General features: G+C 37.7%; 1 protein-coding gene across 4 annotated transcripts in view; it reads left to right on the plus strand.

Annotated features, from left to right (window-relative positions):
• Positions 1–17824, plus strand: part of LOC132155824 (latent-transforming growth factor beta-binding protein 4-like) — a 94721-nt gene that overhangs the window by 68232 nt on the left and 8665 nt on the right. For 2 of the 4 annotated variants that reach the window (XM_059564533.1, XM_059564532.1), the window contains 13 exons: positions 2137–2256; positions 5828–5947; positions 6048–6167; positions 6254–6373; positions 6449–6568; positions 9043–9162; positions 9953–10072; positions 10369–10488; positions 10817–10924; positions 11005–11130; positions 12200–12322; positions 13360–13491; positions 13562–13687. In XM_059564533.1, the coding sequence (XP_059420516.1) occupies positions 2137–2256; positions 5828–5947; positions 6048–6167; positions 6254–6373; positions 6449–6568; positions 9043–9162; positions 9953–10072; positions 10369–10488; positions 10817–10924; positions 11005–11130; positions 12200–12322; positions 13360–13491; positions 13562–13687 (1575 nt within the window). The remainder of the gene's footprint in view (positions 1–2136; positions 2257–5827; positions 5948–6047; positions 6168–6253; positions 6374–6448; positions 6569–9042; positions 9163–9952; positions 10073–10368; positions 10489–10816; positions 10925–11004; positions 11131–12199; positions 12323–13359; positions 13492–13561; positions 13688–17824) is intronic. The other 2 variants (XM_059564534.1, XM_059564535.1) reach the window with 2 other exon arrangements.

Raw genomic sequence — 17824 nt, forward strand, 5'->3', positions numbered from 1 at the left:
CTCTCTCAATAGTACTAAAGTGCTTATTCATGCATTGGTTAGATCTCGAATTGATTATTTTAATTCTCTTTTATTTGGCATTCCTGGAAAACAACTTCGTCAATTACAGATGATTCAGAATTCAGCAGCGAGGATAGTTACCCGTTCATGTACTTTCGATCGCATAACTCCTATTATTTTTAAGTTGCATTGGCTTCCTGTTCATCTTCGTGTTCATTACAAAATTTTACTTCTTACCTACAAAGCTCTTCATAATTTGGTACCCCATTATCTTTCAGATCTTCTCCATTTGTATACTCCATTGCGCTCTTTGAGATCATCTTCTGCACATTTATTGTCTGTTCCAAACTTCAAGATGAGTTCCTTTGGAGGTAGGACTTTTAGTTGTGCAGTGCCGAAGCTATGGAACTCTACCTTTGCACATTCGCCAGCTGGATTCTATTTCTCATTTTAAAGTTCAGATAAAAATGTATTTGTTAAGAGTTTAGAATTGTTTTTTAATGATTTTCTTGTTTTATGTGTTTTTACAATGCTTGCATTTTATGTTTGGTTTTATTGTACGGTGTCCTTGAGTGTCTTGAAAGGTGCATATAAATAAAAGTTATTATTATTATTATTATTATTATTATTATTATTATTATTATTATTATTTTTATTATTATTATTATTATTATTATTATTATTAAAAGAAGCCATAGCTAAACATTATCCAGAATCGCAGGCGTTTTCTCTGGGCCAAGGCTCATTTAAAATGGACTGTGGCAAAGTGGAAAACTGTTCTCTGGTCAGACGAATCAAAATTTGAAGTTCTTTTTGGAAAACTGGGACGCCATGTCATCCGGACTAAAGAGGACAAGGACAACCCAAGTTGTTATCAGCGCTCAGTTCAGAAGCCTGCATCTCTGATGGTATGGGGCCGCATGAGTGCGTGTGGCATGGGCAGCTTACACATCTGGAAAGACACTGTGATGAGTGAGGCGGGGCCGAGGGACGTGGGAACGAGCGAGGCCGGGGGAGTGATTGGAGATGAACGACACCTTTTCGACCCGCCGGTCTTGAGTCCCACGGAGGAGATGGAAGGATATAAAACTGGAACGACGACAGTGAAGGACGAGAGAGGACCAGGCCTGGGCTTTACTTTATGTTTTGGTTTTTATTTCTGCACATCAGTCGTCCGCGAGGGGCTGATGCGCTGTTTTGTGTTTATTTTGATTATTAAAGTTTCATTTTGATTGTCCACAGGTTCCCGCCTCTTTCTTTGTTGATGATTAGGAAGGTTTTTATTATTACAGGCACCATCAATGCTGAAAGGTATATCCAAGTTCTAGAACAACATATGCTCCCATCCAGATGTCGTCTCTTTCAGGAAAGACCTTGCATTTTCCAACATGACAATGCCAGACCACATACTGCATCAATTACAACATCATGGCTGCGTAGAAGAAGGATCCGAGTACTGAAATGGCAAGCCTGCAGTCCAGATCTTTCACCCAAAGAAAACATTTGGCGCATCATAAATAGGAAGATGCGACAAAGAAGACCTAAGACAGTTGAGCAACTAGAAGCCTGTATTAGACAAGAATGGGACAACATTCCTATTCCTAAACTTGAGCAACTTGTCTCCTCAGTCCCCAAACGTTTGCACACTGTTATAAAAAGAAGAAGGGATGCCACACAGTGGTAAACATTGCCTTGTCCTAACTTTTTTGAGATGTGTTGATGCCATGAAATTTAAAATCAACTTATTTTTCCCTTAAAATTATACATTTTCTCAGTTTAAACATTTGATATGTCATCTATGTTGTATTCTGAATAAAATATTGAAATTTGAAACTTCCACATCATTGCATTCTGTTTTTATTCACAATTTGTACAGTGTCCCAACTTTTTTGGAATTGGGTTTGAATATATATATACTGTATTTTTTAATCAAAAAAAATGGTGAGCAGAAGATGTTTCTTTCAAAAGCATAAAGAAATCTTACTGACCCTAAACATTTGACCAGTTTTGTATCTGATGACTCAATGAAAACGTACTGCATGATAGGAATGAATTGTGTGTTTTCTGTCTCCAAAACAGTATTTGTTAGGTTTATTAAATTGTGATTTCAAATCATACAGTGTTTTGTGCTCTTAGACATAGATGAGTGTGTAGACCCCCTACGCTGTCCGGGTCAGGAGTGTGTGAACTATCAGGGCTCTTACAGGTGTGTCTCCTGTAAGCCGGGCTTTGATCTGCTCAATGGACAATGTTCAGGTAACACACTGCACATAAATATCAATGGAATGTCACAGTGTCTGGGTTGTGTTCCCTGGGTTTCCACTAAGTGTCCTCCTTTCCCATGGTGTCTGGCACTTTAATTACTGTCTGCTCCCTTATTTGGTCACCTTCCTCCTTGTTTGAGTTTATTGATTGTTCCCTACCTGTCTCCAGTTCCCTCATTACCTTCTTTGTATTTATACCCGGTCTGTCTGAGTATGTGTCACGGAGTCCTTGTCTTATGTTAAAGTTAATCCGTAGTCTTGATCTTGCCGTGTGTTCTTGTCTGTTTTCTGGTTTATTGGATACTCTGGTTTTGACCCTGCCTGGACTGTTTACCCCTTTGGATTACCACTTAATAAAGATCATACCCGCACCAGGGGAGGTCGCCGAGGAGGAGGTAGGCGAGAGGAGGCTCAACATCGCTCTCCACCATGGCCCCCCTTCGACTCTGTGCTCATGTGGGAGGGACCAGAGCCGCTGTCTCACCATGGTGGATGGAGAAAGCCAGTGCCACTGCCCATGATGGCCGCAGGTCCAGCGCCACAGCACAAGATGGCCGCCAACCCAGCCGCTGAAACATTTCTTGATTACTTCGATATGCTGTCAAAGATCCTAGAGATTCCCAAAACGGTTAACGTCATGGCTGCTGAGCCAGCGCAACAACCCAAGATGGCCGCCAGCCCAGTACCACAGCACAAGATGGCCGCTAACCCAGTGCCAATGCCCAAGATGGCCACTGGTCTAGAGCCACAGCACAAGATGGCCGCCAGTCCAGCGCCACAGCACAAGAAGGCTGTCAGCCCAGCGCCACAGCACAAGGTGGCCGCTAACCCAGCGTCAATGCCCAAATTGGCCACTGGTCCAGAGCCACAGCCCAAGATGGCCGCCAACCCAGCGCTGCTGCACAGGATGACAGTCACAGCTGACCCTCTGGAGTCGAGTCAGGTTCCAGTGGACTCTCCAGAGTCGAGTCAGGTTCCAGTGGACTCTCCAGAGTCGAGTCAGGTTCCAGTGGACTCTCTAGAGTCGAGTCAGGTTCCAGTGGACTCTCCAGAGTCCACTCAGGTTCCAGTGAACTCTCCAGAGTCGAGTCAGGTTCCAGTGAACTCTCCAGAGTCGAGTCAGGTCCCCGTGAACTCTCCAGAGTCGAGTCAGGTTCCAGTGAACTCTCCAGAGTCGAGTCAGGTCCCCGTAAACTCTCCAGAGTCGAGTAAGGTCCCAGTGAACTCTCCAGAGTCGAGTCAGGTCCCAGTGAACTCTCCAGAGTCGAGTCAGGTCCCAGTGAACTCTCCAGAGTCGAGTCAGGTTCCAGTTGACCCTCCAGAGTCGAGTCAGGTTCCAGTTGACCCTCCAGAGTCGACTCAGGTCACAGTGAACTCTTCAGAGTCGAATCAGGTGTTTGTGGACCCTTCAGAGCCAGGGCTAGTCACCGCTGACCCTCCAGAGCCAGGGCTAGTCACCGCTGACCTTCCAGAGTCAGGGCTAGTCACCGATGACCTTCCAGAGTCAGGGCTAGTCACCGATGACCTTCCAGAGTCAGGGCTAGTCAGGGATGACCTTCCAGAGTCAGGGCTAGTCACTGAAGAACCTCCAGAGCCAGGGCTAGTCACTGAGGACCCTCCAGAGCCAGGGCTAGGTACCATGGACTTTCCAGAGACAAGGCTGGTCACCGTTGACCTTTCAGAGTCAAGTCACCGGTGATCTTCAAGGACTGAGTCAAGTCAGCGGTGATCTTCAAGGACTGTGTCAAGTCACTGGGGATTTTCAAGGAATGAGTCAAGTCACCGGTGATCTTCATGAACAAGTGCCAGTCACCAATGATCTTCGCGAGCAGAGTCAGGCCAGCACCGATCTTCTGGAGTCCAGTAAGAACACCAGGTAAGAACACAAGATGGCCGCCAGCCCAGTACCACAGCACAAGATGGCCGCTAACCCAGTGCCAATGCCCAAGATGGCCACTGGTCCTGAGCCACAGCACAAGATGGCCGCCAGTCCAGCACCACAGCACAAGAAGGCTGTCAGCCCAGCGCCACAGCACAAGATGGCCGCTAACCCAGCGTCAATGCCCAAATTGGCCACTGGTACAGAGCCACAGCACAAGATGGCCGCCAACCCAGCGCTGCTGCACAGGATGACAGTCACAGCTGACCCTCTGGAGTCGAGTCAGGTTCCAGTGGACTCTCCAGAGTCGAGTCAGGTTCCAGTGGACTCTCCAGAGTCGAGTCAGGTTCCAGTGGACTCTCCAGAGTCGAGTCAGGTTCCAGTGGACTCTCCAGAGTCGAGTCATGGAATGACAGCAAACTAATCTAAGTATGCTGTAAAAGGAACCTATTATGTCGTGAAAAAGACTTTTAAAGGGTCATATAATGCTGCTAAAAAGAACATTATTTTGTGTTTTTGGTGTAATGAAAAAAGTAAAAAAAATAACTCATTATTTTCCATATACTGTACATTATTATTTCTCCTCTATGCCCTCGCCTTCTGAAACGCGCCTATTTTTACAAGACTCATCGGTCTGAAAAGCGATGTGTGCTGTGATTGGCTGAATACCTCAAGCGTGTGACTGAAACGTTAAGCCCCTGAACATATTGTGATGCCCTGTCCAGCCAGAGCGACGAGACGTAAACATTAAACCCCATTATAAATGTGATATAAACATGATTTCTAGTCATGTCCCCTTTTGGAAGGCCAAGTCGTGGGAAGTCGTGGCCTAATGGTTAGACACTCAATTGCATGTTATTTACAATTAAAGGAAAATTTATTAAAATTAAAAATTTATTGAACTTAAGAGTGCTTTTTAAACTTTGTATTTGCAATTCCATAATTACTTATATTGTCTTTGAACTAAAACTAAAAACATTTTGTTAGTCAATGTTTAATTTACTTTATTTAATACAAAAATAAATAAAAAAGATAACGTTTATCATACATGTTAAATACTGCATGCATAATATATTCTGTTATGTACTACAAAGAAATATATATTGATACTTTAAATTACATATGATAACACACTAAAGTTAAAATTATAGTATGTTAGTCAACACATCAAAATAAGTGTACTTAAAATCACCTCAAAAGATTAAACATAATGATTTAGCATGTACTTTAAAATAAAACTTTTAATTTGACATTATAACTGTCAGGAACTTGAAACATCTATGCGGTGCGAGCCCTGTAGGACTGCCATCCTCCAGCGTTGCCTTATTTGGTCATGTTCCTGTCCTTGTTTGGTTAATTAGTTTGATTGTCATCCTGTACATCCTGTCCTGTGTTCGCTATTCCTCATCTCAGTCGTTCCTCACTCCACACTCCTCACAGACATGTCGTGACCATTACAAAGTGCACTTTTTTAAAAAGTCTACTTGAGTGTTAAGTCACAAAAGTGTCTCTCTTTAAGTGGCGTTGATAAATATTATATTTCTGCAAGTACAGTTTTTCAAAATATACTATTTAAGGTTGAAAATACACTCCAATTGCACATTCAGCACAATCAAAGTCCTTTTTCACAGCAGTTTATAAGAGTAAAACCTTTAAAGGTAAAATAAATGGTTCTCTTCTTCAGATATTGATGAATGTCGTCGGACACCTTCACCCTGTCTGGGCGGCCGCTGTGAAAACACACCAGGCAGCTACAGATGCTCATGTCGAACGGGTTACAGATTTCAGGCCAATGCATGTGTGGGTAAGAAGAGTAAAAGTGACTTAAGTCTAAATGATATCCGTTTAGATGTAAAGTACGGTTGTGTTCCCGTGTGCATGATCTGATATGTGTGTTGTTACAGATGTGAATGAGTGTGAAGATCCACTGCAGTGTGCCGGACAGGAGTGTGTGAACTCTCAGGGATCATATCACTGTGTTTCATGCAGGCCTGGATATAGCCTTAAAAACAGAGCATGTTCAGGTAACAATCCATTTCAAATCACCAGCCAGTCACGATCTTGTGAAATACCCGCAGACCCTGAATGTAGGACGGTGTTGTGTGTCTAGATATCGACGAATGCCGTCAGACGCCGACTCCTTGCTCTAACGGACTGTGTGAAAACACACTTGGCAGCTTCAGGTGTGTGTGCAGAACCGGCTACAGACTGCAGGGCGGCTCCTGCACAGGTATACGCATTCATAAAAACCAGTTATTAATAATGACGTAAGTGCTGTTACTCATGTGTGTGCACTTGGACACAGATGTGAATGAGTGTGAGGATCCATCCCAATGTCCTGAACAGGAGTGTGTGAACTCTCAGGGATCGTATCACTGTGTTTCATGCAGGCCTGGATTTAGCCTTAAATACAGAGCATGTTCAGGTAAATAAAACAAGTCAAGACACCTTTATTTGAAGCGCTTTATACAATACTGATTGTGTCTAAGCAACATTACAACACAACTGGACTGAAATGTAAGCATTAATTGACCATTATAATACAACCCGAATTCCGGAAAAGTTGGGACGTTTTTTTAAATTTTAATAAAATGAAAACTAAAAGACTTTCAAATCACATGAGCCAATATTTTATTCACAATAGAACATAGATAACATAGCAAATGTTTAAACTGAGAACGTTTACAATTTTATGCACAAAATGAGCTCATTTCAATTTTGATTTCTACTACAGGTCTCAAAATAGTTGGGACGGGGCATGTTTACCATGGTGTAGCATCTCCTTTTCTTTTCAAAACAGTTTGAAGACGTCTGGGCATTGAGGCTATGAGTTGCTGGAGTTTTGCTGTTGGAATTTGGTCCCATTCTTGCCTTATATAGATTTCCAGCTGCTGAAGAGTTCGTGGTCGTCTTTGACGTATTTTTCGTTTAATGATGCGCCAAATGTTCTCTATAGGTGAAAGATCTGGACTGCAGGCAGGCCAGGTTAGCACCCGGACTCTTCTACGACGAAGTCATGCTGTTGTTATAGCTGCAGTATGTGGTTTTGCATTGTCCTGCTGAAATAAACAAGGCCTTCCCTGAAATAGACGTTGTTTGGAGGGAAGCATATGTTGCTCTAAAACCTTTATATACCTTTCAGCATTCACAGAGCCTTCCAAAACATGCAAGCTGCCCATACCGTATGCACTTATGCACCCCCATACCATCAGAGATGCTGGCTTTTGAACTGAACGCTGATAACATGCTGGAAGGTCTCCCTCCTCTTTAGCCCGGAGGACACGGCGTCCGTGATTTCCAACAAGAATGTCAAATTTGGACTCGTCTGACCATAAAACACTATTCCACTTTGAAATAGTCCATTTTAAATGAGCCTTGGCCCACAGGACACGACGGCGCTTCTGGACCATGTTCACATATGGCTTCCTTTTTGCATGATAGAGCTTTAGTTGGCATCTGCTGATGGCACGGCGGATTGTGTTTACCGACAGTGGTTTCTGAAAGTATTCCTGGGCCCATTTAGTAATGTCATTGACACAATCATGCCGATGAGTGATGCAGTGTCGTCTGAGAGCCCGAAGACCACGGGCATCCAATAAAGGTCTCCGGCCTTGTCCCCTATGCACAGAGATTTCTCCAGTTTCTCTGAATCTTTTGATGATGTTATGCACTGTAGATGATGAAATTTGCAAAGCCTTTGCAATTTGACGTTGAGGAACATTGTTTTTAAAGTTTTCCACAATTTTTTTACGCAGTCTTTCACAGATTGGAGAGCCTCTGCCCATCTTTACTTCTGAGAGACTCTGCTTCTCTAAGACAAAGCTTTTATAGCTAATCATGTTACAGACCTGATATCAATTAACTAGATGTTCTCCCAGCTGAATCTTTTCAAAACTGCTTGCTTTTTTAGCCATTTGTTGCCCCCGTGCCAACTTTTTTGAGACCTGTAGCAGGCATTAAATTTTAAATGAGCTAATTAAGTGGATAAAAGTGTAACATTTCTCAGTTTAAACATTTGCTACGTTATCTATGTTCTATTGTGAATAAAATATTGGCTCATGTGATTTGAAATTCCTTTAGTTTTCATTTTATTAAAATTTAAAAAACGTCCCAACTTTTCCGGAATTCGGGTTGTAATAAACCTGGACTTGACCTTTTTATAAACCAAATTAAATTGTTATTCTGAAAAAAAAAAAAAGATTATTTGGGCCAACTTAAAAAGGACAACCAAATTTATTTGTTTTTCTTCAATTATATTTATGGTTTGGTTAAAATTTTGATTTAATATTATTCAAACATATGCAATTTTCCAAAGGCAAAAACCCTTATATAGAGTAAAATATAATTTATTATAAAGACCAAATTGTTACTTTTTTTCTCTCTTTCTGAATTGGAGTTGATAACTCAGAAACATGGAGTTTATATCTCACAATTCTGAGAAAAGAATTCAGAATTGTGAGAAAAACTGACGTTATAACTCGCAATTTCAAGTGTATTGCGGAAACAAAATCAATTGGGATATGTAAAGTTGCAATTTATTTATTTATTTATTTGTGAAAACAGGCTTCCATAGTTATGTAACAAAATAAATAAATAAAAACAGAAAAATTAGTAAATTCCAAAATAATTTCTGCATTCATTAAAGTAAATGACAGTCATTTAACTTTTTTCAAATAAATAAATAGTTGGAAGTAAAAAGTTCTGATTGAACTAGACGGTCAACCAGGTTGATCTCAGCCATCATCAACACCAGTTGATTAACCACCTAAACCAGCTTGAACCAGTTTATGTTCAGCTTCAAGCAGCTCAAGGATCATCTGAATCTGGTTTCTGTTGGATGTTCCAGTAGAGAAAGTATGAAGCCTATTGTATATTGAGTGAGTAGTTTCTGTGTCTCAGATATCGACGAGTGTCGTCAGACTCCTGATGTGTGTGTTAACGGCCGCTGTGAGAATAACATGGGCAGCTACAGCTGTGTGTGTCGTGCTGGATTCAGACTGGAGGGAAACATCTGCAAAGGTGACCAAACCATCAGAACCCTTTTACTGAGCTAAACATTTACAAATAAATGAAAAAAAAAGTTATATATATATATATATATATATATATATATATATATATATATATATATATATATATATATATATATATATGTGTGTGTGTGTGTGTGTTAAAATTATATGAAATGCAATTAGCTGACCTTTTTGACCAACTTCAGTAGGACTTCAGTACATCTGTATTTGTAATTCTATTGTCTTTAAAATATTTTTTTCTATTCTATATATATATATATATATATTTATAAGTTTATTGAAACTTGGGTCCCACTTTATATTGTCTCTAATCCCTGTGTACTTACATAGTAACTAAATGTGTAAATAGTATGTAACCACGTTGTCAACTTACACATACCATTCAGTGGGTTGTTACATATGTGAAGTTACATAAACATTGCAGCTGAAGATACTATGTACCAAAGTGTAGTTACACTGTTGTTACATACTATGTACACATCTAGTTACCATGTAAGTACACAGGTATTAGGGACACAATATAAAGTGGGAACGAAACTTGTATGCCATGTTTTTAAATGTATTTGTAATTTAGAACATTTAACATCTTTGAGTTAAATTTATAAACAAGTACTTTACATGTGCTTTAGTATGTTAACACATCAAAAAATAACTGTAATTCTGCAAAGCACAACAAAATATTTAAACAATGACCTTGACAACTGACAATTTCACCCACAAATGTCTTCCATTCATGAGCTATAGATGGTTCTGGTCTGTTTCTTATCCTGTTCCAGATGTGAACGAGTGTGAAACTGAGCTTCAGTGTCCTGGAAAAGAGTGTGTGAACTCGGTCGGCTCCTTCGAGTGTGTCTCCTGTCAGCCGGGCTTTGAGCTTTTTGACGGCCAATGCCAAGGTATCACTTTCGTTAACAAATAACATTGATTCGATATGAAAACAATTAAGAAGAGTGGCTATATATTGTCCAAAAGACAAGTCAAAATTATATAGTGAATTCATATCCATTCAAACTAGCTTAAATGCATGTATTGGTGTTTGAAATCGTGAATGTGCAAAATGTTTCAAACTGACTGGTCTTCTGACACTTTTTGTTGTTGTTGTTATTGTTTGTTATTTCACAGAGACGGCTGTGTATGGGAGTCTGGTCCATAAACGGGTGTTGAATGTGCACTGTCCCTCCTGTGTTTTCAGATGCAGATGAATGCAGTCAAAACCCCACGAGCTGCACTAATGGCCAATGCATGAACACTCCCGGCAGCTTCAGGTGTGTGTGTGATCTCGGCTTCAATCTACAGGACGGCACATGCACGGGTAAGAGAGCAATAAAACCATTCAAATTTTTTTTTTTAAATATGCATTTAGCAGACGCTTTTATCCAAAGCAACTTACAGTGCATTCAGGCTAACAATTTTTACCTATCATGTGTTCCCGGGGAATCGAACCCCAAACCTTGCGCTTGACATGAAAACTTAACCGTGACGTTTTTGGTGCAATAAGCTTGACTGACATCATAAGGAAGCATCAAGGCAGAAGATAGAGTGATATGATATGCATGCAGACCAAACCCAGTTCATGTTGTCAGCTACATATTACATGAATGCATGTCACTGCTATCCCTTGCTGGTTGTTTTCCCTTCAGACATCGATGAATGTGCGAGTCCTCACATGTGTGGGCCGCAGAGTGTGTGTGTGAACTGCGACTGCTCTCCGGGATACAGAGCATCCGGACCGCGGCGCCTGTGCCGAGGTCAGAGACATATTAGATTCACGCTTTAGACTCTCTCACCTTGTGTGAGTTTGTTTTTAACACATTTCTGTCTGGCTCAGACATTAACGAGTGTCTGGAAGGAGATTTCTGCTTTCCGAGCGGAGAGTGTGTGAACACGGACGGATCGTTTAAGTGTGTTTGCGTGCAAGGCTACAAGAGCACTGTTAACGGGACGTCCTGTCACGGTATGACACCAGACGTGATGCACAGCTAACATCAAGCTGCCGTTTCTCACTAAATGTTTTTCTCAGCGACCTTGGATTTAGATTTGGACCTTGTCATTAGAGAGTAGTTTCAATCTCTCCAATGTGAAATGTTCCTTAAATATTGGATTAAATGTTTCTGTTCGCATAACTGCATTAGTCAAAAGGCTGGAGTAAACATGTCTCTTTTCAGCACGTCCAAATCAAGATGCAGGATAATTGTGCAGTATGTGATGAAGGGAAAAACATCTGCACATTCAAACTCATATACCATAATCAACCTGTAATCTGAGATCCTTTTTTATAAGTACTGAATAATTTAGTCATTGAAATTTATGTTGTAAGTGCATACATTGTCATTAAAAGTATATATATATATATATATATATATATATATATAAATGTAAGTCCAAACCTATGTGATTATTGTTTTATTTATTTTGACTATTTATTTTTATACATTTCATGATTTATCTTTTTAAATATATGTATTTATTTTCATCGCATTTTAATTATTTATTTTTTGACACATTTTGTATTAATAATTTACTGACATTGATTTAGTCATTTATTTATTTACATTTTATTGACACTTTTAACCTATTTTATTTATTAAAATGTATTATTTATTTATTCATTTATTTATTTTTAATTATGTATTTATTTCATGACATTTATATGCATTTATCTATTTATTTATTTATTTTATTTCTTTATCTGTTAGAAACTTTTAATCAAACATGTTTCTATTATGACAAGTAGAATCCTCCATAGGAATTTACTCCGTATTACGCTGATATCTTAAAGGCACAGAACAAGAGAGGGTGCAAAATGCTCATGAAAGCTAAATTATGGAAATAGGTGGAAAATAAAAGACCATAGAGCAACTTTCAGTAAATTATCTTGATGCGCAGTCTTCCTGTTCCTGTGAATTCTGCTCGATCTGAATCGTCCAGAACAGAGCACCAATGTTGTGAGACTGAGCTTTACTGATGGTTTCTGCGTGCGATGATCTCATGCACTTTGTGTGTGTGTGTGTGTGTGTTTCCAGATGTGGATGAGTGTGTTCAGGAGGGAGTTTGTCAGGACGGCCGCTGCACCAACACTGAGGGATCGTTCCTGTGCCACTGCCAAACCGGCTTCACCACCAACCCAGAGAGAACAGTCTGCCTGGGTAACACACACACACCAAATGTTACTTGTATCACATTTTTATTTTTTTTATTTTTTTTGAGGAAACTTTCAACCAGTATGTTACAATTTCATACTGAAAATAAATAAATAAATAAAGAGTATAAAACCCTACTCTGAAAGCAGATTTCTTTGCATACAGTTCCAATCCTATTTCCATAATCGAACTGACAATAAATGACATCCAATAAAGCTACTCTCAGATTATGTAAAGCAACTTAAAAATTCCAGAAATTCAAGTAAAAGGAATTGTATATCTGGTTATCACTTATCACATATTTCTCACGACATTTTTTTTTTTTTTTTTTTTACAAAGAGTATAGGCAACATCAATTATTGAAGTAAAAAAAATAATAATAATAAAAAAAAAATATATATATATATATATATATATATATATATAATGTGTCTAGATTAATTGAGGGACAAATTAGTACAACAGTGTTCTGATTTAACTATTAAATTACTAAAATGTGGATGTTTAAGGGAAATATTTTATCACCTGAATGTATTTTCAATTTAGTCTTATGTAAAGTTAAAATGTTTTATATAATAATACAACATTTTATGGATTATGATGCTGACCTTGTGAAAAAAAAAGATATGGCCGTGATTTTAAATTAAATTAAACTTTAACTAACTTAAAACCAGGGAATGAAATAATGAAATGCATATATAAAATTTAAAAACAGTAACATTTTATAATAATCACTTATTGAGTGGAAGTCTGAGGAGATTGAACTTTTCAGCACTCTCTAAAAAAAGATAAATTCATTATAGAGACAAAATAAAAAAGTTTGCAATTAGAATTATTGTTTTCGTCATTTTATTTTTTAAATAAATTAATTTGTGCTATGTTTTATTTGTGCTTAAAACGTGACCTTAATAGCAGAAGCTCCCTTCCAGCGAGCAAATTGTAGCTTTGACACACTCGTTGCATCATGCATGTATGAGTGTGTGTGTGTGTGTGTGTGTGTGTGTGTGTGTGTAGGACCGATCTCAGCTCAGTTTGCTCTGCAGATGTGAACGAGTGTCTGGACTCAGAGCATCTGGTGTGTGGATCCCAGCGCTGTGAGAACACCATTGGCTCGTTCCGCTGCCTGGCTTCCTGCGAGCCCGGATACCACATCATCGGCTCCGGAGAGTGTGTGGGTGAGTCTGACCGACAGCAAATCACACACACACACACACGTGCAGAATGACAGCCGGCTCTCTCTCGCAGACATTAACGAGTGCGCTAACGAGACTGTGTGTGGACATCACGCCTTCTGCCAGAATCTGATCGGCACGTATCAGTGTCTGTGTGACCGGGGCTACGAGTCCAGTGGCGACGGACAGATGTGTGTGGGTGAGTCCATGACCAACTGACCTTCAGCATGCTTTAAAAGAGGAGTCACTACAGAAAATACTTACACTTAAACAGAGAATACTGAAGTGTGAATTTCATGTTATATTTACACACACTTAATTGCATGGTATTTACAATTAAATGAAAATGTATTACAGTTCAAAATTGTATTAAATTCATATAAAAGTGTTTTTTACTTTTATTTGTAGGCTGATTTCATTTTGTAGGTATACATTTGTAATGCAGTTGCAGTTTAGTACATTTAAAATAAATCAACTTAAAATCATAATCAAGCACTTTACATGTGCTTTAGTATGTTAACACATCAAAATAAGTTTACTTAAAAGCACAAGAAAAAAAAGTTAAACTTTAAGGATTTAAAATGTACTTTAATGTAAATCTTTTAATTTGACATTGTTACAAAGTGCACTTTTTAAAAAGCTCCTTAAGTGGCCATATATGTATTTTTCTGTTCTTTTGCATGTCATTTGTGGGGTTTAGTATTATTTAACATTGATGATGTGATGGAGATAATAACGGTCGAAATTAATTTGGAAAAAAAGAAAAATGTAATTGTAAGCTGTGTATACAGAGCCCCTGGTTCAAATATCGAAATGTTCATGAACAGTATGGAAAGTCTATTTACTAAGAATGAGCAAAAAACGGTGTTCATTTGTGGGGATTTTAATATAGATCTCTTAAATCCCAGTAAGCATAAACTGACAGATGAATTTATCGATTTAATGTTTAGCATGAGTCTTTTCCCACTTATAACAAAACCAAGCAGAATATCTTCACACTGTGCAACTCTAATAGATAATATATTCACAAACCGAATGGACAATAGTCTAATGAGTGGGTTGTTACTAAATGACATAAGTGATCATTTGCCAGTTTTTGTGATGTGTGTTTGTGATCATGTGAAGTATAAGGAAGTTAAGGTGATTAGTTACAGGAGAATCAGAACTGTTGAATCAATAAATACACTCAGAAGAGAATTACTTGCATATAATTGGAAAAAATTGTATGATGAGACTGATACCAATAATGCATACGCAACATTTCTGTCTACTTTTAAATCATTATATGATGAACACTGTCCGATAAATCAATTTACCATAAAGCACAAATTTAAAGAGAGACCATGGATGACAAAGGGATTAAAAAATGCTTGCAAAAAAAAGAACACCTTGTACAAAGAATTTATAAAACACAGAACCAAAGAAGCTGAGTATAAATACAAAAGATATAAAAATAAATTGACCAGTATCATGAGGATAAGTAAGAAAGATTATTATAATAAAATATTAAATGATAATAAAAATGATATCAAGGGTATATGGAAAGTGCTAAATAATATCATAAGGAATGGACCAATGAATAATAAATACCCTCTGTATTTTATAGATAATGAGAGGACTTTAAACAATATGAAAGATGCGGCCAATGGGTTTAACAATTTCTTTGTAAGTGTGGGAGCAAAACTGGCTGATGTAATAAAAAATCCACTGACTGAAGGTGAGGTGAAGGCAGTGGATTATTTAGACAGTAACCCTTACTCTATGTTTTTGAAACCAGCTGAGGAAATTGAGATTATTGATATTGTAAATAATTGTAAGAATAAAAAGTCAACAGACGTGAATGATATTGATATGGTTTTAATTAAGGAAATCATTGGTGCAATTGTTAAACCGTTAACTCATATTTATAATTTGTCTTTCAAAACAGGTGTATTCCCAAGCAAAATGAAAATTGCTAAAATCATTCCACTATATAAATCTGGATTGAAAAATAAATTCACAAATTATAGGCCATTGTCTTTACTCTCTCAGTTCTCCAAAATATTAGAAAAATTGTATGTAATCAGATTGGATAATTTTATTGAGAAGCATGAATTATTGGTTGATAGTCAATATGGATTCAGGTCAAACAGATCTACATCAATGGCAATTATGGAGTTAATTGAAGACATTACCAGTGCTATAGATAACAAACAATATGCAGTGGGAGTATTTATTGATTTAAAAAAAGCTTTCGATACAATTGATCATAGTTTGTTAATCAATAAACTGGAAAAGTATGGTATCAGAGGAATTGCATTAGATTGGATGAAAAGTTACATAAGTAACAGACTACAATTTGTTCAAATGGGGGAGTTCAGATCAGATTGTTTGGGTATCACCTGTGGAGTACCACAGGGGTCAATATTGGGTCCAAAATTATTTATAATGTACATAAATGACATATGTAGTGTGACTAACCGTCTAAAATTTGTGATTTTTGCTGATGATACTAATATTTTCTGTTCAGGGGAAAATCTGAAGCAGCTGTTGGAAGGGGTCACATCAGAAATTAATAAATTAAAAATATGGTTTGACTTAAATAAATTATCGTTAAATCTAGATAAAACCAAATTTATGCTTTTTGGTAATCGTAAAACTGACACGCAAGTAAAAGTTATGATTAATAATGTTAAAATAGAAAGAGTCTATGAAAACAAATTTTTGGGTGTGATTCTTGATCATAAAATTTGTTGGAAACCACACATCAAATACGTTAGAACAAAAGTAGCGCAGAGTATTGGAGTAATGGGGAAAGCAAGGCATGTATTGAGTAAAAAAGCACTTTTTATTTTGTATTGTTCACTTGTGTTGCCTTATTTAAATTATTGTGTTGAAGTATGGGGTAACACCTACAAAACCACCTTACAAACATTAAGTACATTACAAAAAAGAGCTATTAGAATAGTAAACAAGGTAGGTTATCTTGAGCATACTAATTTACTATATTTAAAATTGCACACTTTGAAGTTTAAAGATCTCGTTAAACTTAAGACTGCTCAATTAATCTATAAAGCAATAAATAAACAGTTGCCTAAAAACATACAACAGTTATTTACAGATAGGGTTGGGGGTTATAACTTGAGAGGGGATTTAAATTTAAATTTGAGTCAACATAGGACTCGGACAAAACTCAAAAGTATGTGTGTTTCGATTTGTGGGGTGCTTCTGTGGAATGGTCTGAGCAGTTCAATCAAACAAAGTGTTAATATGTTGCAATTTAGAAAAAGGTACAAAAGTTTTATGCTTGATAAGTATAGAAATGGAGAGGGTGAATGATAATTCATTATGGTGGGAATGTATGCTTGATAATGGTTTTTGTATATGCTTTTTTCTTCATCTTAATATTAAGATAACGCTTTACTTAATTTAGTATTTTTTTTGTTGTTGTATTATTTAAAATGTTATGTTAATTTTTCTTGTTAGATTGTGAATTGGTTTGGGTAGTTACTGGGGGTAGTTTTTGATAAGCCTAGGGCTTCTAACTATCCCTTTTCGAACAGGTTGAATATTATATTATTATGTTATACATGTTTGTTTATTTATATGGATATTTCTTATGAATTGCTGTCATTTTTATTTTTAATTTTTTAATGAATTGTTCGAAATAAAGATTAATTCAATTCAATTCAATTCAACATGGCTATCCTTGTACAGCTATGATCAGCTGTTTCTCCATCTTGGCTTAGCTTGCAATTTTGTTACGGGAAAGAAAGAAGCTGATTCGTTGATTCTTGTCACATGACCAGCGGTGCACTTGCTGCTTTCTGAAAAGTTTAGATGTTTCTAATTTAATTTTCCACCTGTTAGATTGTGTTTTATTAACGTCTACACCTACCCCAGCCTTAAACTTACCCTTTACAATAATTAAATACTAATTAATGTTGTACAGTTTGACAAAAGTTAGGCTGTATTTATTCGCGCATGCCCAGTTGAGCCAAACGTATCCCTTTAACCGCGCGCATGTGTCATATCCCGAGCTTTCCATGTGTGTGCACTGCGCCAAGGCATCAGTCATTTAAATTTTTAACCACAGACATGATGTCAGCAAACAGCAGCATTGTAAAGTAAATTAAGTAAAGTAAATGTAAATAATTTGACCCTACAGCTCCAAACTCGGTCCTAGAGAGCCAGTGTCCTTTAGAGTTTAGCTCCAAGCCTAATTAAGCACACTTGAACCAGCTAATCAAGCTCTTACTAGACACACTAGAATCGTTAAGCCCAGTTGGAGATAAACTCTGCAGGGCATTGGCTCTTCAGGATCTAGTTTGGAGACCCCTGCCTACAGAGTTGTTAC

The sequence above is a fragment of the Carassius carassius genome, chromosome 13 (assembly GCF_963082965.1).
Source record: "Carassius carassius chromosome 13, fCarCar2.1, whole genome shotgun sequence".
In the NCBI taxonomy this organism is placed as follows: domain Eukaryota; kingdom Metazoa; phylum Chordata; class Actinopteri; order Cypriniformes; family Cyprinidae; genus Carassius; species Carassius carassius.